Source organism: Camelus bactrianus, chromosome 5 (assembly GCF_048773025.1).
Source record: "Camelus bactrianus isolate YW-2024 breed Bactrian camel chromosome 5, ASM4877302v1, whole genome shotgun sequence".
Taxonomy (NCBI): domain Eukaryota; kingdom Metazoa; phylum Chordata; class Mammalia; order Artiodactyla; family Camelidae; genus Camelus; species Camelus bactrianus.
The window spans coordinates 24,738,712-24,760,243 of NC_133543.1; the positions used below are offsets into that span (position 1 = coordinate 24,738,712).

The 21,532-nt window shown below is 38.7% G+C and overlaps 1 protein-coding gene across 6 annotated transcripts in view; it reads right to left on the reverse strand.

Moving 5' to 3' along the window:
* Nucleotides 1–282: 282 nt before the first annotated feature.
* ZRANB3 (zinc finger RANBP2-type containing 3) overlaps nucleotides 283–21,532 on the reverse strand; it is a 216,722-nt gene continuing 195,472 nt past the window's right edge. For 5 of the 6 annotated variants that reach the window (XM_045508866.2, XM_045508865.2, XM_074363564.1 and 2 more), the window contains 4 exons: nucleotides 16,866–16,976; nucleotides 15,252–15,654; nucleotides 12,505–12,636; nucleotides 283–10,567 (listed from right to left, as the gene is read on the reverse strand). In XM_045508866.2, the coding sequence (XP_045364822.2) occupies nucleotides 10,469–10,567; nucleotides 12,505–12,636; nucleotides 15,252–15,654; nucleotides 16,866–16,976 (745 nt within the window). In that variant the 3' untranslated portion in view covers nucleotides 283–10,468. Of the gene's footprint in view, nucleotides 10,568–12,504; nucleotides 12,637–15,251; nucleotides 15,655–16,865; nucleotides 17,052–21,532 lie in introns of those variants that run through there. The other variant, XM_074363565.1, reaches the window with a different exon arrangement.

The following is a 21,532-nucleotide window of genomic DNA, read 5'->3' on the forward strand; positions in this document are numbered from 1 at the left end:
GGAGATCAGTTTTCAAATTCGAATCCTCTTTATTAGATGTTGTAGAGATGTAGCAATATGTTTATTGCACATGACAAAAGCAATATAATTAAAATAAAGTTTAAGGAAAGATAAAGAAAATGGCATCCTTGATAAGTGAGAAACAACACCCACAGCAACCGAAATCATGAATATTAAAAATCTTTTAAAATGTATGCTATGCAAACTTTAGTTTTTAGAAAAAGATACAATTCACAACAGAAAAAAATTATTTTCCTAGCAGTAAATTTGGCAAAAGATATGTAAGCTTTTTAAAGTCTTTATTGGAAGAGATTAAAAGGCATAAATTGAGAGAGAAGCTATTCTTGTATAAAAAGATGCCATCACAGAGATGTCAGTTCTCTCTCATAATAACCTATACAATTCCAAGTAAGTCCCAAATGGGTTTTTTGTTGTTGATTTGTTTGGTTTTTGGTGGAGCTAGAATAGTCTGAAATGTACATGGAAAACAAAAGGCCATGAACCACCAAGCTATTCTTATTATTATTACTGAGGGTATAGCTGATTTATAATATTATGTAAATTTCAGGAGTACACTATACTGATTAAAAATTTTCAAGTTTATATTCCATTTATAGTTATTATAAAATACTAGCTATATTCCCTGTGCTATAAAATACATCCTTGTAGTTAATTTATTTTATACATAGTAGTTTGTATCTCTTAATGCCTTACCCCTACCCCTATCTTGTCCCTCTTTCCTTCCTGCTCCCCACTGGTAACCACTAGTTTGTTCTTTAGATCTGTGAGTCTGTTTCTGATTTATACTTACTAGTTTTGTTTTTTAGATTCCACATGTAACTCATACAGTATTTGTTTTTCTCTTATTTCACTAAACAAAATACCTGCAATGTCCATCCATGCTGTCGTAAATGGCAAAATTCCATTCTTTTTTATGGTTGAGTAGTATTCCATCGTGTGTATATATATACATATACCACATCTTTTTTTTTTTAACATTTTTTATTGATTTATAATCATTTTATAATGTTGTGTCAAATTCCAGTGTAGAGCACAATTTTTCAGTTATACATGAACATGTATATATATTCATTGTCACATTTTTTTCTCTGTGAGCTACCATAAGATCTTGTATATATTTCCCTGTGCTATACAGTATAATCTTGTTTATCTACTCTACAGTTTTGAAATCCCAGTCTGTCTCTTCCCACCCCCCGCCCCCTTGGCAACCACAAGTTTGTATTCTATGTCTGTGAGACTATTTCTGTTTTGTATTTATGCTTTGTTTGTTTGGTTTTTTTTTTTTTTAGATTCCACATATGAGCGATCTCATATAGTATTTTTCTTTCTCTTTCTGGCTTACTTCACTTAGAGTGACATTCTCCAGGAGCATCCATGTTGCTGCAAATGGCATTATGTTGTCGGTTTTTATGGCTGAATAGTATTCCATTGTATAAATATGCCACTTCTTCTTTATCCAGTCATCTGCTGATGGGCACTTATGTTGCTTCTGTATCTTGGCAACTGTAAGTAATGCTGCTATGAGTGCATATATGTTTTCAAATTGATGTTTTCATTTTCTTTGAATATATCCACAGGAGTGAATGGCTGGATCATATGGTAGTTCTATTTTTAGTTTTTTGAGGAAACTCCATACAGCTCCACAGTGGCTGCAGCAATTTACATTCCCATTAACAGTGTACAAGTGTTCCCTTTTCTCCACATCCTTGCCAACATTTGTTGTTTGTGGTCTTTTTGATGATAGCCATGCTGACAGGTGTGAGATGATATCTCATTGTGATTTTGATTTGGATTTCTCAGTGATGATTAATGATGTTGAGCATCTTTTAATGTGCTTGTTGGCCATCTGTATGTGTTCTTTGGAAAAATGTCTATTCAGATCTTCTGCCCATTTCTTAATTGAGATGTTTGTTTTTTTGATATTGAGTTGTATGAGCTATTTATATATTTTGAATATTAACCTCTTATCAGTCATGTTATTTGCAGATACTTTCTCCTATTCATTAGGTTGTCCTTTCATTTTTTGCTGTTCAGAGCTCTTAAGTTTAATTAGGTCCCATTTATTTATTCTTGCTTTTGTTTCCTTTGCAGCTTAGGAGATTGATCCAAAAAAATTGCTACGATTTATGTCAGTGTTTTGCCTACATTTTCTTCTAAGAGTTTTATGGTTTCCAGTCTTACATTTAGGTCTTTTATCCATTTTGAGTTTATTTTTATATATGGTGTCAGAAAATATTCTAATTTCATTCTTTTACATGTAGCTGTCCAGTTTTCCCTGTACCATGTATTGAAGAGACTGTCTTCTCCATTGTATATTCTTGCCTTCTTATTTCTTGGCTCTCTATTTTGTTCCATTGATCTATGTGTCTGTTTTTGTGCCAGTACCATACTGTTTGATTACTGTCGCTTTGTAGTATAATCTTAAGTCAAGAAGTGTGATACCTCCACCTCTGTTCTTTTATTTCTAATTTTTTTGAAGAATCACCATATTGTTTTCTGTACTAGTTGGACCAATTTACATTCCTACTAACAATGTATATATGTTCCCTTTTCATCACATCCTCATCAGCATCTATATTCTCTTCTTGATAATAGCCATTTTAACAGGTGTGAGTTGATATCTCATTGTGGTTTTGATTTGCATTTCTCTGATGATTAGTAAGGTTGAGCACTTTTTCATATGTCTGTTGGTCATTCTGATGTCCTCTTTGGAAAAATGTATTTTCAGATCATTTGTTTTTCTTTGTTACTAAGTTGACTGAGTTTTTTTCCTATATTTCCTATATTTTCCTATACTTATTTCCTATAAGTAACCTCTTATCTGATACATGGTTTGCAAAAGTTCTCTCCCATTCTATAGATTTCTCATTTTGTTAATTGCTTCTTTTGCTATGCAGAAACTTTTGATAGTTCTAGTTGTTGATTTTTGTTTTTGTTGTTTGTGCTTTTGACATCATGTTAAAAAACATTGCCAAGACCAACATTGATGAGATTGTTCTCTGTTTTCTTCTAGGAGTTTTATCAGGTCTTATGTTTAAGTCTTTAATCCATTTGGGGTTAATTTTTGTGAGTAGTGTAAGACAGGGGTCCAATTTCATTGTTCTGCATGTGTTTCTCCACTTTTCCCAGAAATATTATTTGAAGAAACTGTCCTTTCCCCATTTGGTATCCTTGGCTCACATGTCAGTTATCAGTTGACCATATATGCAGGGATTTGATTCTGGGCTATTTTGTTCCACTGGTCAATGTGTCTGTTTTTGTACCAGTACCATACTGTTTTTATTACTATGGCTTTGTAGTATAATTTGAAACCTGGAGATGTGATACCTCTCACTTTGTTCTTTTTTCTCAGGATTGCTTTGGCTATTCAGAGCCTTTTGTGGTTCCATACAAATTTTTGGATTGTTTCTTCTATTTTTGTAAAGAATGCCTTTGGTATTTTGATGCCAGTTATAGTGAATGTGTAGATAGCTTTGAGTACTATGGCCATTTTAACAATATTAATTCTTCCAATCCATGAACACAGGATGTTTTTCCATTTGTTTGTGTCTTTTTCAATTTCTTTGAACAAAGACTTGGAGTTTTCATTGTACAGATCTTTCACTTGGTTAAATTTATTTCTATATATTTTATTGTAGAACTGCTTTCAAAACAACAGTAACAACAGAACAAGAGCATAGTAATATTTCATATATGCCTTTTAAAATTTCCATTTGATGAGAGCAGAGGCATGAGTTAAGACATAGTTCTATATGGCAATATTGTTTGGAAAGCATGTAAAACATTTTGCAGGACTGTACAGGTGACTAAAGGTGGGGTGTAGCAATCTGAAGTTACAGTCAAGACCAGGCTGTGTGTGTGAACTGTATGTGCAGAGAACTTGCTAGGGTCAGGTACTGTAATAGCAGTTTTGGAACTGAGCAGAACCCTGTGCACCGCCCCCACCCCAGCAGGTACAAAGACCCCTATGTCCCCTGACTCTTACTTGTAGAAAAGCTGAAATCGCTCAGGCTTCCCTGTGTCACAAAGGAGCAGGTTTAAGCAGTTAATGATCAGGACAAGAGTCACAGACTCACTGTCTGATGCACATTCCCGAGTTGTTTTACAGACACTGTAACAGCCACCAGAGGGAAAGGCTAACTGTATGATGGCCAGATGGTAGCCATAAGCTGCTCCATCTTCAGCAGGATTGAATCTACAGCCAGCACAATTCCAAGGACTGGCCTTAAGAGAATGAGATTAACACTACTGCTCATAATAATCTGTATCTCTGTGGCCATCCAAATAATTGTAGCTTGTTCTGCCCATATATGTAAGCCAGCAACTAAACCTGTCAGCAAAGAGATGCTTCAAACCCAAGTTGGTATCTTTCACCTAAGACCTCGATGCCCTTTCTCAGCATGAAGCAGTTACAGAAGACAGAGCTTCCTCCCTAATCCCATACAAGTGTAATGGTATCTGACAGGAGTGGTTGGTAAGCAGCTCTTTGCAGGGCACCACCCTTAACAGTAAACCCCTTTTGCCTTGTCACTTTAGCAAAGGTATACATTACCTAACTTTGACATCAGGCACCCCCATGCTCCACTCATCTCCAACCCTAGCACACCTTTCACATCTTTTGACCACATGATACCTTGCCTAACCTGTTGGTTCTTTCCATAGATCAAAGACGCAGAAATGGAGAATAAGCACTTAACAGATGACCAGGTCTCTTCCCTAGCCTCCCCTCAGTCATCTTGCAAACAGGCTGTGAACAAGATAGCACCTACAGAAAGGTCATGAGTCCACACGCCTGCATGTGGTGGAAGACAGCTACAAGTATGCTCCCTCACCTCAGTGGTTAACTGAGATTACCTCTCCTTTTTTCTTTAAAATAATTTTTGAAGTTGGTTTTTGAAGAACATGATTCTGCCTTCTCTCCAGATTGCCAGCTTTATGATTAAAAGCAACTTTTCTTCCTATCAACACTTGCCCCTTTGGTACTGCTTCTTGAGCAGCAAGCAGCCAGACCTGAGTTTGGTAAGTTTTGTAGCTCATTTTGTAAGTTAAGTGAAAAATATATCAGAATTATGGTAGCATCTGACAGGTATGACTAAGCTGGAGAGGGGAGCAGACTTTTGTGGGCACTAATCCTGGGAAAAGAGTATGAGGTGGCTTTGTAAGTGTCCATGGAGAGGGTCTCTCTTCCACCCCACAAGACCACAGGAGCATGTATTCCCTCTAGTACCCAAAGAGATGAAGTGGAAACTAGGGTCTCTGAGCTACCAGGAGGTAAATGAAGCAAAACCTGCCGTGGGGAGCCCTCAGCAGGAGCAAAGGGGCGACCAGAAGAGAGCAGAAATCCAGAATCAGTATCGTCACAGGATGACACAGGGAAGGCGGCTATTGGTGATCTTTCCTAGGGGTTCACCATCACTGGCGCATTGCTGGCCTTAATGAGCTAAAGCGCAGAGATGGGAAAGGGGATGATGCATTCATTGTAGGGGCAGAGTGAACCAGGGGTCTTCCCAGCATTGCAGGTACTCAGATCTTTCTCATTAGGGAAGCCATTCTCCAGCTTGAAGAATGCCAGATGTCCATTGATTTCCAAGGCCCCTGTGCTGCTGAGTCGTGACACCATCTCCATGCCAGGATACTGCTCCTTCACAGCACTTGCCACCTCCAGGTAGGTCACCTCGGAGCCGCAGGGTTCATAGTACTCAACTGCCATGCAGACCCCACTGCCCGCCTCTATCTCCCCAGGGGGCGCTATGGACCTCAGTTGGTCTCCACGCTCACTGCTGCTGGCTACCCCAGCCGCTGCTTCTGGCTGTCTGGGATCTTTCTTAAACGGACCCTAGCTGTCACACAGATACAGATGTCTGGGGTTTCCGTGATATACTGGTGAACTCTGGTTGTAGGGAAGGCAGATGTCTAAGAGCAAAGAGACTGAAATATGAATACTTTAGGAGATGCAGAATAATTAACATTTTTAAGGTGTTTCATATGCCAGTTTCTAGCAAAAAAAAAAAAAAAAAAAAAAAAAAAAAAAAAAAGCTAGTAGCTACTAATGAGACAGAGCTACACAGTAATTTTAAAGAGCCTGGAGAGAAGTTGTTGAAGCACAGAGGCAGTCGTCGGAAGGCAGAATGCATTTCCACACTGGTGCTGTTTCCAGTAGCAAATGTGAACACAACCAGGGCGGCAGAACCCCTGTAACAACATAAAACAACTGACAAAGTTGAGAGGAGATAGGACGTTTTTCTGGTGGATGAATATTCAAATAGACTTGTGCGGTGACTAGGAGCTCACAGTTTAAAGAATGAAAGGTGAAATGAGAGGTTAATAATACGCAACTAAAATGTTAAGAATATGCAGTAGTAAGAAAAAGAGATACTTCAACAACCTATTTTTGATGTGTGATATCCATGATTCTGTATCCTGTAAGTAAATGCAATTTTTTTTTTCATTTTATTTTGAAGGGTTCAAGAATGTTGAATTCTTAGACATAATAATTTAAAGTGCTTCATCCTTTTATTTCTTAAGAAACTGTATTTTAAAGGTTTCACTCAAGGATCTGAAGATTTATTAGTAAGGCATGTGGGCAAAAAATCCTTTTCCCATCAGTAGCTAAGAGAATGTAGAAAGGCATTCATTTGTCACAGGAAAATCTCTCCAAGAAATGTACATTGGGCTGTGATTAATGCTGACAGTGAGATCATGTCCATGGCTCTGGGGCCACTAAAAGTGACTATCAGTCATCAGAGAGTGTCTGGAGGTCAATGTCACTCAGTGATGGTGAACAGAAAAGAAGAACAGCCTGGCACTGGACATGGACAGTTTGGAAAGTAGATCAGATTAGGGGAAGGCAGGACCCAAAGCTTTGAGACATGGCAGGAAGGGTGGGGATGGGCCACTCGTCCTGTGTGGCAAATGCTCATTGGTCCTTACAGCATCTTTTTCCTCCAGCAGTACTGAGGTATGATGGACAAATAAAATTGTAAGATACATAAAGTATACAACATGATAATTTGATACACATACACCTGTGAAGAGATGACCACCATCTAGGTAATGGACACATCCATACTCTCATATACACATTTTTCTTTTTTGAAGAGAACATATAAGTTCTATCCTTTTAGCAATTTCTGTTATACAGCACAGTGTGATCAACATCCTCAGATTTTATTCATCTCTTTTTTGGGGGGAGAGGGGAGGTAATTAGGTTTATTTATGTATTTAAATGGAGGTACCCAGGACCTTGTGCATGTTAAGCACATACTCTACCACTGAGCTCTGTATTCATCATCTAACAAAGTTTCTATCCTTTCATCAAGCTCTCCCTACCTCTCAGTCCCTGGTAACCACTTTTCTACATTCTGTTTCTGTAAGTTTGACTTTTTTTTTTTTTAAGGATTTCATGAATGTAAGCGACATCATGCTGTATTGGTCCTTCTTCCTCTCGGTTATTTCACTTAGCATAATGCCTTCCAGGTTCATGTTGTTGCAAATGGCAGGATTTCCTTCTTTTGCAAAGCTGAGTAATACTCTGTTGTATACATCTACTACATTTTCTTTATGCATTCATCTGTTGATGACGGTTACACTGTTTTCATACCTTGGCTATTGTGAATAATGTTGCAATGAACAAAGGAGGCAGTACAAGATACCTCTTGAAGATAATGGTTTCATTTCCTTTAGACATATACCAGTGGGACTGCTGGTAGTTCTTTCAGTTTCTTGAGGAACCACCATACTGTTTTCCATAGTAGCTGTACCAATTTACATTCCTATCAACAGTGCACAAGGGTTCCTTTTTCTCCCGATCCTCACCAGCATTTGTTATCTCTTGTCTTTTTGATAATAGTCATCTTAACAGGTGTGAGGTGATAGATATTTCACATGGTTTGATTTGCATTTCCCTGATGATTAGTGATGTTGAGCACTTTTTCATATACCTGTTGGGCCATCTGTATGCCTTCTTTGGAAAAATGTCTATTCAGGTGCTTTGCCCATAATTGGATTATTTGTATTTTTTTGCTGTTGAGTTGTATGAGTTCCTTATATAATTTGGATATTAACCTCTTAATGGATATGTGGCTTGCAAATATTTTCTTCCATTCTGTGGCTGTCTACATTCTGTTGGTCTCCTCTACTGGGCAGAAGGTTTTTAGTTTGATATAGTCCCACTTGTTTGTTTATGCTTTTGTTGCCTGTACAACAAAAATTTGGTGTCAAATCCAAATAATCCAAGCCAAGATTGATGTTAAGGAGCTTATTCCCAATGTTTTCTACTAGGAGTTTTATGATTTCAGGTCTAACGTTCAAGTCCTTAATCCATTTTGAGTTGTTTTGTCTGTATGGTTTAAAACAGGGGTCCAGTTTCATTCTTTTGTATGTGGCTGTTCAGTTTCCTCAACATCCTTTATTGAAGAGGCTGTCCTTTCCCCACTGTATATTCTTGGTTTGTTTGTTGAAAATCAGTTGAATACATACATGGGCTGATCTCTGGGTGCGTGATTTTGTCCCACTGATCTCTGGGTGTTTATGCCAGTGCTTTGGTTACCACACTTTGTAATATAGTTTGGAATCAGGGAGCATGATGCTGTTAGCTTTGTTCTTCTTTCTCAAGTTTGCTTTGGCTTTTTGGGATCTTCTGTGGTTCTGTGCAAACTTCAGGATGTATTTTTAAATTTCTGTGAAAAAATGCCATTGGAATTTTGATAGGGATTACCCTGAGTCTGTACAAAGCTTTGGGTAGCATGGACATTTTAACAATATTAAGTTTTTTGATCCATGAATGTGGAATTCTTTCCATTTGATTGGGTTTTTTTTTTTAATTTCTTTTATGAAAGACTGCAAGTTTCAGTGTATAAATATTTCACCTCCTTGGTTAAATATATTCCTAACCATTTTATTCTTCTTGATGCTCTTACAGCATTTTTAATTGATTGGAATTTTGAAATCAGTCAAGCAGAGAAACCATCTTCATGGGTCATTTCACCTCAAACCATCCTACAGTTCCTACATCTGAGAACTTTCTCCCTAGTATTGCCACTTTAGTTTGATCTATAGAGCAAGCGCCATTCAGATCTGACCTACTTAGACCAAAGTCTCACTTACAGACACCTCATGCCAGAGGAAACGTAGCGTGCTGGCTTCTCAGCTCTCAACAGTGTGGACTCCTAGGTTACCCTGGCAATGAGGCAGAAAACTGCAAAGAGCCTGATTAGCAGAGCAGAAAGGAGGCCAAAGAAAGCCCAACTAATTTATAAAATAATACTATTTGATCTCATACAATGAAATATTATAAACATAATAAAAACTCTGAAAAGATGATTTATGATGGTATAAAATTTATAATAAGCCCTCTACATTGTAAAATACCAGCTACTAATTAAAGTTACAGAGTGCTCAAACTAATGAGGTTTATATCCAAACAGTATTTAACAAACAACAGGCCTTTTGTAAAGTAGTTCTTGCTTGGTCCTGGATTTCATGTAGCTCTGACTCTGTGACCTCATGACTGACATACTGCAGGATTATGCCTTAGTTTTGTTTCAGCATCACTCTTATTTTTGAACATCAGTTGCATTTTAATAGTACCCTTGTACTTCTTAAAAACTTGTCTCCACCTGATCATGCTTTAAGTGTTTTATCATTATCATTCCTTTTAAAAGAGGTACACTTTTAATAAAATAGGATTTTAAAAACAAAATGATAACCAGGAGAGAAAGGGTGCTTTGACAATAAGCCCACTTTTATGCATCAAAACAAACTCACTAAAAAATGAAGTTTAAGTGACATCTTACATTTTATGTTTGCAGTTTAAATATTTTTAAGTTAGTTTAGCCAGAACCCCCGAATTGTCCAAACACCACAGGTCCAATTAGCTTATTTTCAAAAGCATCTTTTCAGTAAAGACAACTGACTAAGAAATAAAACAAAGAAGACAACACTCAAAATGTGCACCTCAAGCCCATCTTGGAAGCATTTGGTGAGTATGTCTTTCTTGCATACTAAACAGGCAGGTCACGCCTGGCCAGAATTCCCGAATAATGATGATTTGCCTCCAAAATTTCTCTTTTGGTTTTACAATGTTCCATTTAGAAACACCGCAGTTCAGAACCAGTACTAATCCAGCAGTATTTTTCAAGTAATTGAGAGCATATTTTTAAAAAATCTATGCGTAATACCATGATGAAAGTATAGTCGGGGGAATGAAAGCGTAACAAAACCTTACCGCAACATCACTGACAGTCTCCATGAAGTCAAGAAGATCACAGAAACATTGAGAATTGTATCTGTTTCTGGGAAGTACTTTCAAAAGGTATTGAACATGAAAAGGGAAGGTGAATGCTTGATTTTTGTTCTGAAAATTTTCACTCTTAAAATATTAAACAGGAAAAAAAATTTGTTGAATTCTCCACATATAAACTGTCGTCCATTCAAAAAAATTTTAACTTCATTTCTTTACCAAAAATCGTGTGATGTCTGAGCCGTGTTTTGATGCTAGAGAGAGTCTTCTTGCCTGGCTTCTTTCCTTGGCCTGTCTGGCAGTTCTCTAAAAGTTAAAAAAAAAAAAAGAAAAGAGAAAATGACTGTGTACACATATTAGAAAAAAAGTACTGCCTATAGCAACTCAAAAACTCTTTGTGTTCTGCTAGTCTGAAAAAAAAAATATTATCACCGCACTCATTTCCCAGTGCTTTGCCACTGGGGGAGGGGTACCAAGCCACAAGCAGAAGACTCCAGTAGCTCTGAGGTCCTCTGTCCACTTAGGACCAGATGCTGAAGAGAAAACACAGTTTTGAGGAGTCTCTTGCAAGGAGTTGGAAATACCTCACTTGGGGACTAGGTGAGGCCATGATTCTTTTCCTCCAAGTGGGAGCTTGTAAGGCAGCTTGGGATTTCCTGGAGTGCAGTGTGTGCAGGGCCCACCCACCTCCTGTCCTCTAGGCTCTGAAGCCATTCCCAACCCAACAGCCAAGCCAATGCAAGAAAAATAACTGGAGTAAAATTTTTCGTGAGACTCTGAAAATGTGAACAGAAGGAACAATATTCTCTTTTGCTGTATCTTCATTTTCTTATAGGTCTTGAATGGGCTAATAATTTGCACAGCTGAGAAATCAGATGACTTTTTTCCCAGTTGAAGTCCATATATGTGTGAAGTGATCCAGGTGGAAGGGATAAGGAGAGAAAAAAAAGTTAAATCTGAAAATGAAAGAGATAAACAAGAAACCCTGCTTATGAGAAGATCCCAGGTATGAAAAATCACATTTGTGAAGGCATTGAGGAATCTAAAATATTAAAAGGAGGCTAAGAAAGTGCTCATATGATGTGAACACTGGCAAAGGATTGAACAGTTCTGAAAAGTGTAAACACAACTGACTAGTATTTTTACAAACATCAGGGTCTTTGTTAGTAAACACTGTAATTCTTCTCCCACTCAATCGGCAATAACCAGTGCAGTTAAATGGACACTGCTGTTCACTGCCAGGAGGGAAGAGCCTATCTGAGCAGTCTTTGGGAAGACAACTTAGAGGTAAATTCCTACCATCTCAAAAATACTAACACTTGACTCAGTGATTTTACATCTGAGAATCTATCTTAAGGAACAACCTCAAAATGTAAAAAAGTTTGTATAAAAAAGACACACTTGGCAGCATTGTATATATGAACCAAAAAATGTAAACAACTTCAACATCCATTAGTATGGGAATGGCTAAATAAACTGCAGTGGATCCATTGAGATCGACTCAGTAGAATAATGTGCAGCCATGTTAGATGATAAACATTGTGAATGCTTATCATGGGAACATGGGAAAATGTTTAAATAAATGTTTAAATTTTTCCATAAATTAAAAAAAAAGTTGGATACAAAGTTGCACATTGAATGTATACTTCTAAGATTATGTCTCAACAGACAGGTCCTACGACCTTTTGCTGAACTGCCTGTTAAAAATTCATCCTAGTTGACAGACAATATTATGTCATTCCTTTCCTCTCATTTTTTAGCAATAGGTAATTGCTCCAAGATGTTCTAAGGTCAACTGGTTTCATATTTAGTCAGCACTGTAATGTTTGCACATTGAACTGAGTTGGTCCTGGAGATAATTTATTCATGTTCCCAGGTATTTCAGGACCTATTAAACTGCAGATACAAACATGTGTCACTGCCCCAATTCACTGAACTTCTAGTTTGAGGGTCTCTTCAAGACTGTGTAATATGTAAGTTGTATTCATTTTCTTTTAGGTGGTGGTGAAAATTCCCTGGTCCTAGAATGAGTCAAAAGCAAAGCAGTTGCTTTTCACCTGTCACTGAGAACTTGCACAGGCCTCAAGAGAAAACTTAAGTGTTCAGGTAATGAAAAGAATAAAATACTTCCCGAGTCCCAGACAGGGATAGAGGTTCACCCACATAACCTTCCACACTTATATGCACAGCTTTCGATTTAATGTCTCAGGATGGAGTCACATGTGTCTGTGAGCTTCACTGACCTCTTTGTGACAGACTGTGCAGAGGGTCTGCAGGTTGTCCAGGGAGCACTGCCCTCCTCCACCGGACACCGGCTTGATGTGGTCCACCTGCCAGAAATGCCCTTCCCCTGGGCTTCTTACCATTTCATTAAGCTGCAATAAGAACACAAGATCAGCAATTTTCAACATACACTGTGAGGACTGTTGGTTTTGCATTATGCAATCATGTTTATACAGCAAAATCAGAGGGAAAAATACATTAGGATGGGTTTTTTTTATAGCTTTTATTGTAAGTAGGAAAAACCCTCTAGGCTAGCAATTTGAAAGCAATAAAATGTTTTTGAAAAAGGAGGTTTTTTTTTTCCTTACCTAACCCATTTTTAAAAAAATTACAAGCAAAGTATAGAATACCAAGACTCCTGACAGACTGGAAAATCAGCTGCTTTTGTGCTTTTGAGATACTTTGTATAGTCACTAAAATAAAACTGGGAAAAATTAAGAACACACTAGAAAAGGAAAACTTCTGAATATTACTGACTCAAATACTGTTTGTTGACCTGAATGCATTTGTTTCTATACCATGACAGTTTACTATTAATAGCTATCATCCAGAACTTTTATGCTATTACCTGGGAACCTCCCAAGTTACATGGACTGGAATCAAACTTCTAGAACAAACCTCTGTAACTTGCATATCTGGAATAAACAAGGATGTTTACTTAAAGCGGCCACTATTCAGGCCAGTCCCTGTATACACACTTTATATTTAACCAGTGATGACCTACATTAAAACGGGCATGTTTTAGCATTTTCTGTGAGGTAGTAAAACCAGCACGAACCACAGCAGTGCAGCTGTTTTTACTTCCTTGTTCAAGACCAAGGAAGATACAATCAACTTCGTGGCTGCTGGCTGTGGGAACCCGTGACATAGCTCTAAGCGCTTTAAGAAAGTGGTCATGCCCATGGACAGCACGAGGACCTTAACTACAGCGTCTGGCCAAAGAGCAGACCCAAGAGGCAGCAGATTGAAGCAGTAAACTTTGTCCACCAGGACTTTAATACAGACGGACTCTCTCTTCTATACTCAACTTCCCAACTTCTGTTAGAAAGATACATACCAATTTTTAGAGGCTGGCACTGTTAGGAGCAACTTCATATGGCTGTCTTGTGCATCAGACAAATGGCATATTCGTAGGAAAAATCCATTTTGGTTCTATCTTTGTAACCAAATCTTTTGCACCGGGGAGTCTCCACTCTGACAGACTCTAGGAGCTAGAAGGGGCTTCTTTATTCTTCCCAGTAATTCCATGATACATCACTAAGGGCCAGTCTTCAACATCCTAAACTCACCTCATGATAGAACCACTCCCTCTCCCACTGGGCACCCCCCTCTGGGCCCTGTGGTGCTCCTTACCCCTTGAGCACTTCTGGTTTAGGTGGATACTGTGTTTCTTCCACATTCCTGGACAGACCGCTTCCAAGATGTCCTTGAGTCATTTCATTGTGTGTCTCCACATGGAGGCAGCAGATAGATAGTAACCGGAGTCTAGCTAACACCTCGGGGAAGGGTGTACCATGTCCCTCACCAGTTAGACCCAAGGGGCTTTCAGGATCTCTGGATAACATTTGGGGACTAGTGTATGTCCCTAGCTCTCAAAGTCTGATTCATTTTTACAGAAAAGCTGATTAATTCTGTCATAATTCAACAATACTAGGTAAATAAAAATACAAGATTTGACTACCTGGCTGGAATTTATCCAATATTTTAGTAGACAGAGGGTGATTCTTTGAAATTAAGCTTACTACAAAATTACACATTTTGCTCCTATTTGGAATTTAAAACTGTTTAGATCACAACACTGGAAATCCAACTGAATTTTGGGAGTTAAAGTGAATACTGCAACTGCTGTGTTAAGAATAGTATTTTGCCACATATGACATTTTACAAGGGGATGAACATATACAAGTTTCCTTCTCATCGTAATGAACTACATTTTGGGGGTTATCTGTTTGCCCCTTGTCATTAGCATCATGAAAGGTGGAACAACCAGACCATAAGCGCCTCTCAATGCAATGTACCATCTGTTCGGACTTTTCCCAAAATAATCTAATCAGAATCTAATTAAACCGCTAGCTCTTACACGCATTATTCAGGAAATCAGGGCGACAAATCCAGAATGTGGGAAATCCTACAAGCAAATGCTTCAGTTTCTTTAACAATCAATGGATTAAGAAAAAAAAAAAAAGGACGGGGTGATATTATAGATTAACTGGAACATGAGGCGTACTGACCAAATGCAGAGTGTGGGTCAGATTTTGATCCTAATGTGAAGAAAGCAATGGTAAAGAACTTTTTTGAGACAAGCTGAGAACCCAAATGTGGACTTATAATTGCGGAATTATAAAATTGTGTTGGGTGTGCTAGTGGAGATTGGGGTTACATTTAAAAGAGAGCAAGGAGGTGGCAAGGAATACAGTCTTTGTGAGAGCTACATACTGAAAGTGTCTAGGGGTGAAAGAAATGCTGTCTGGAATTTGCTTTAAAATAATTCCAGGAGAGAATAAGAAGCGAGGTGAGGGACAGATGAAAATGAATGGCAAAGTGCTGGTAACTGTGACAGCTGGGTGATGGGTATATGCGGTAATTATTCTCTGTACTTCTGTATATGTACTTGATAATTTCCATCTTAAAAAGTTGAAAGAAAGTTAGTCAATATTTATCACTCAGGGCAAGGCTGCCTTCTGTCAATCACATGATTATAATTTACCTGTTCTAATGGGAGCTTTGAGGTCCAGGTAATATCCAGAAGATTCTTCCTCTGACTTTTAGGGGCATCTCTCAGACGTAAAAAGAGTTCGTGTGCATTCAGATTACATAGCTGACACACGCCATGCTCGATTTCAAATACTTTGGCTCGCAGGTAACTGTTATTAGATCGAATCCAAAACTCCTCCTGACATTTCAGAGAGCAAAACCGTGAATCCCAAGCATTTGCTTTACGCTCTTGCTTAGTTTGGAAAGTGGGTTGCTGACAGTGAAGGCAAAGTGGGTTTCCTTCATCATCCACAGCTTGCAAATAGCCTTTGGATGTAGGAGGCTTCACAGTGAGATCCGCTCGGGCTGCGCAGGGACTTAGAAGTGGGACACAGGCTCCATCTTCCAGCAATTCCCTGGAACAGAGCAAAACACTGAATAGGTAACTAATGAAGGCTTACTCTATTCTATATAATCATTACTTCATTTAAAGGTCTTCAAAGTTTCTGTCTTGATAAACAGTAAACAGGGACAACAGATTCTGTGATTCATTGTGGAAATGAAATAGTTACAGGCAGCATTCTATATCCCCTGCCAAGTAAAAGAAAGCATGGTGTGTTCACACACACACAAGTATCAATTTGAGGGGGTGGAGGTATATAGCTCAAGGGTTAGAGTGCATGCTTAGCATGCAGGAGGTCTTGGGTTCAATCCCCAGCACCTCCATTAAAAAAAAACCTAATAATAAACAAGTAAATAGACCTAATGATTTCCACACCCCCCCCGAAATTAATTTGAATAGAAATACGCTGCCTCTCTTGGGAACTTAGATGTCTTCAAATTACACAATCAGACTTTGAGACGTCTGGAGAAGATGGAAAATGAGAAGTTAGAAAATGCTTCTTCAGGCTGGGAAACAACAGGCTCGTGGAAAAGCCCAGCCAAAGTCAGTGGCTGCCCTGCTCTGTAAATGTGTTGGGTCACACACATCATTAGGACCGAGGCCAGTTCCGTGCACACTCGTCCAGCTTCTGCTGGCCTTTAGGAAACAGATCATTCACATCCATGAAGTGACAGAGCCAGGGCACTAACAGTGTTGATAGGAATTTGAACAGGAGACCTGCTATTAATAAAGACGTGCCTCCTCCAGGTAAACTCAGAGTTGACAGAATTAAAATTAGAAATGAAATATTTGTTAGAATAAAAGGAAAAGGTCCATTACTCAATTATGTTGAAAAGTCCTACACGGGAATTACAATAGCCACTTGGCTCTTCTTCCATGGCTGTTTGTTAGAAGGGTTAAAAGAAAAACTTTTTATGATAGAAAGGACTCAAGATTGGGGGGCAGAGCCCAGATTCAACCTTGGTTCTTCCAGCATCCAGTGGCCTAGGGCTGGTCACTTGATCCACCTGGTCTCAGGGTCCTTCCTGACCTCCGATTTCTAAGGTGAGGACACCACGTGCCTCACAGGGTTGCCAGGAGGAGAGAAGAGCTATTATATTGTAAAAGCTTTTTGTCACCTGTAACATGGCCACACAGAAGTAAAGTATTATTGCAAATACAAATGCATAAATGTAAAAGCATCGTCTTTGTGCTACTCTGCCTGACAAGTAGAAGCCACCTTACTTTGTAGCAGAGTCCCGGGGCCCGGCCTCCTTTGTGATCAGACGGACACGGCCCCCGTCAGTCTTCACCTTGTCCATCGAGGCTGCAGCAACATCTTCTCTGGTTATGTATCTAAAACAATTACATGTGAAGGAGATTTCCTCTCTCTCCTATGAGAGTTTCTCAATTTCACGTTCACATTTGTTCCTTGCAAAAGCAATGGGGAAAAAGCAAAATACAAGTCTTTTCACGGTGCTAACACTTAGGTTAGGGAATGGAATTTTCTCCCTCTACAATGGTCTCCACGTGTGGGAAACACATCTCTTTGTTCCAAATCAGTTTTCTCAAGACTTGTTTTTCTGGGAAAGTCAAGAGTCATTCAGTATCCCTTGGACCAATTTTCACATAGGGGGAAGAAGGAGTGGGTGTAGGAGTAAGAAATGATCAAATATCTGCACCGCTGACAGCGTAAACTGCTTGCCAAGCTGTGCAGAAAATCTCTAACTGCATTTTCACTTCCCTCTTGGCCTCTTCTTCAAGGCTCCTCAAATCGCCTTAATCAGTTACAATAGTGCGTCAGCGTATTCGGGCAAAGTGATTTTCTTTTTAGTTAACTAGGTTCAGTCACATCTATAATCTCAAGGTTGTTTCCGTTATTACCAGCTCATACAGGGTTTATGGACTCTTCCATTTAAAGCCACTCTTGATGTGGGATTCAGAACCTTATCACACAACACTATCAATCCCGCATAATGGTTTAGGGACTGGAAGTAAAGAGGAAAGTTATTCCAATTAAAGGTGACGGGGGAATTCAAGTAGGTGAAATGCAATTACCCAATTAATTCCTTCTAATTAGCATGGCCCAGTTTCTCTAATAGTTTATACCTATTGTAATTTTTTAAAAAAATTAGTTTAAACATGCATTTCTTCATATTCTCAAATACTTCATTTGGTAGCCTGACAATGAAACTAAATCACAATGGAATTGTGCAATTGTAGGTAAAATTTTAGAAATTTGCTTTTATGTTATTAAAGTAGATTAATGAGGAACAGGCTTCCTTTTTTTTTAATAAGCTATCTTATTAATTTTTGATTAGGTGATACATGCACATATTTCAAAATTCTAATGCTGTGTATGGTGAGGAGTAAGTTTCCCTTCCGTTCCCATCCCTTTTTTTTTTTCTTCTCCCCCTTTCCCAAGCTACCTCTGTTGCCAGTTTTCAGTACATCCTTTTAGAAACAGGTTATTTTTTCTGTGTATAGGTGTATACCTTTTATTTATTTATCTTTGTATTTTTATGGACATACAATTCACATACCACAAAATTTACCATTTTAAAGCTTACAATTCAGTGCATTTTAGTATATGCACAAGGATGTACACCCATCACCTAATTCCAGAACATTTTTATCACCCCAAAAAGGAACCCGTAGTCATTAGCAGTCACTCCCTATTACACTTATTTTTAACAATAAATGGTAGCATAATATACACACTGACCTTTACCTTGTTCTTTCTGCATAAAAACACATCTCAGAGAGCTTTCCGTATCAGCATGCATACGATTGCCCTATTTTTTTTAATAGTTGCATATTATTTCATTATTTCAACAAACCATGTAATACATCTAACTGGTCTCTGATTAACACCCGTTAAGGCTGTCCCAGTCTCTGCTACCACAAACGATGCTGTAACAAACACCCCTCTCCTAGATGTCCTTATTTTCTCCCCAAGAAGTATCCACAGAATAAATCCCCAGAAGTGGAACTGCTTCGTCAAAGGTCGTGGGGGTCTAAATTTGGATAGATTTTTGACACATTGCTCTCCTTTGGGTTGGTATCGCTTCATAGATCCACCAGCAATGGATGAGAGTCCCTATTTTCTCACACTTTCACTGGCACAATGTATGTCAGTTAAAAACATCTCTGCTAACAGTGACAGGTGTCTTGTCATCACTTTAAATTTGCATTTCACCTATTAAGAGTAAGGATGACTATCTTTTCACGTTTGCATTTCTACTACTCTTTCTTAAAGCAAAAAAGAATCACAGTGAATTCTTTAACTTGCCCTTTTAGTTCCTAAACTCCCCTCAACCCCCATTTCTTCAACCATTTTATTCCCTTGACAAAAGCATTTTGCTGGAGTATTCCGGCAGATTCTAAATGAACTCAAAAGCTTCCTAGCTTTGAGGGGCCTGGGATATTAAGCCTTGCCTCAGGTATTATTTAATGTTTAAAAGCTTAGAAACTTAATTCAGTAACTTTAAAAGATGCTGAGAAATCTATATAGAGATTTAAGAACCAAAAATAACCTCTTGCTTTCCTATGAGAGGTTTAAGCACAGTTTTTTGGAAACCACAAGAAACAGATCAATCGACCCCAAAGCAGGTTGTTGTCAACTTTTCAAATGTAGTTGTGAGTTACCAATATTTAATTTTCCATTGAGGTTTGCTAAGAAGCTCATGTCAGGATATGAACTCTCAAAAGGATTATGGCAAATCCCAATTTTGACAAATAGGGAAGGAAGAATGTTGTCTACTAAAGTAATTCCTGGATGGGGATGGCAGAGGACGACGGCTAATAAAAGAGGAGTAAGTTGGAAAGTGGCCCCCCCAGTGAGAACAGTGCTGGGCTCTGGCTCGGGGACTTGCTTCAGAGATCAGCTGTGGCGAGAGGACAGAGCTGGCATTCTGAACCCACAGGGTCCCAGGTGAATCAGACCTGCCCGCTGACAAGTACCAACTCATGTAGGAATCAGTACAATGGCTGGTGATCTTGGCTTCTATTCACATTTAAGAGTGAGCTGCTCAAAAGCTTGGTGAGCTTGGACAGGGCCTGCAAACTGGTGGATGTCATTGGAGGACAATCATGTTGGAGATCTAGCCATTCTTTTGAGGGGGGAATTCCTGAAAATTAGTATCTGTGTGTCTTTATTCTGACGTTATTCCATCTTTTTAGAGATCTCCTGTGGGTAATGGCCGCGGAGCCAAGAAAGGGATCTGGGGATTGAGTGTCAGTTTCCAAAATTAACCCCTCTCGCTTTATCTCCACTGAGCCCAGTGTTTCTGAGACCAGTGCCTCTCTGGCAGTTTTTCTAGAAAGCAAACTGGTAGGGCGGTGGGTGGGAAAGGTGCCCAGTGTCTAAATGATCCTCATACAGACTTCCAATCAGTGCTGTTTTGCTGCCCCATCACTCACACCTGCTTTCGGAGAGAGAGAGTTACTCCAATTTACTGAGACTTACTGGGATCTACAGCCAGAAACAGCCTGCTTCCACAACGTATCCCCCCTGCAGGTGCACTGGTTTCATTCTCATGGTTCTGCTAAGTCAGTTTCCCTGGAGTCCCCCTCGCTCTACCTGTCTCATCAGTGACCAAGGTCCCTACACCCACCTCCTTAACACCTCCCTTCCTTCTCCTTCCTCCATTCCCATTTCTAATGCCTCAGTGTAAGTCATCTTTTTTCCAGGTCTACTCTAACAGTCTTTTAACTTCTGTGGTAGGCAGAATTTTAAAGATACCTCCCTAGACCTCTGGAATGGGAGAAGATATGTGCAAATGATGCAACTGACAAAGGTGTAATTTCCAGAATATCGAAACAGCTCATACAACTTAATAACAACAACAAAAAAACCCCAATCCAAAAATGGGCAGAAGACTTAAACAATCAATTTGGACATACAAATGGCCAATGGGCACATGAAAAATGCTCAGTATCACTAATTATCACAGAATTGCACATCAAAACTATAATGAAGTATCATCTCCCACCAGTCAGAATGGCCAACATTCAAAAGTCCAAAAATGATAAATGCTGGAGAGGCTGTGGAGAAAAGGGAACCCTCCTACACTACCGGTGAGAATGCAGTTTGGTGCAGCCATTATGGAAACCAGTACGGCAATTCCTCAAAAAACGCAAAATAGACTTACCATATGACCCAGCAATTCCACTCCTAGGCATATACCCGGAGGGAACCTTAATTCAAAAAGATACATGCACCCCAATGTTCACAGCAGCACTATATACAGTAGCCAACATATGGAAGTAACCTAAATGTCCATTGAGAGATGACTATTTAAAGAAGTTGTGGTATATTTATACAATAGAATACTACTCAATGATAAAAAAGAAATAATAAAATAGTGCCTTTTACAGCAACATGGATGGACCTGGAGATCATCATTCTAAGTGAAATAAGCCCGAAAGAGAAAGAAAAATACCATATGATATCACTCATATGTGCAATCTAAAAAAAAAAAAAAGAAAAAAGAGGACACTAATCAACTCATCTACAAAACAGAAACAGACTCACAGACATAGTAAATAATCTTATGCTTACCAGAGGAAGCGGGTGGGAAGGGATAAATTTGGGAGTTTGAGATTTACAAATGTTAACCACTATATATAAAAATAGATAAAAAAAACAAATTTCTTCTGTATGGCAAAGGGACCTATATTCAATATCTTGTAATAACCTTTAATGAAAAAGAATATGAAAACAAATATATGCATATATATGCATGACTGGGACATTATGCTGTACACTACCAGAAACTGACGCATTGTAACTGACTGTACTTCAATAAAAATAATAAAAAATAAATTAAAAAAATTAAAGATATCCCCCTAGGATTCCTGTCTCCTGGTATTCAACTGATCACCCATCTAGGTAACATTGTAAAGGGACC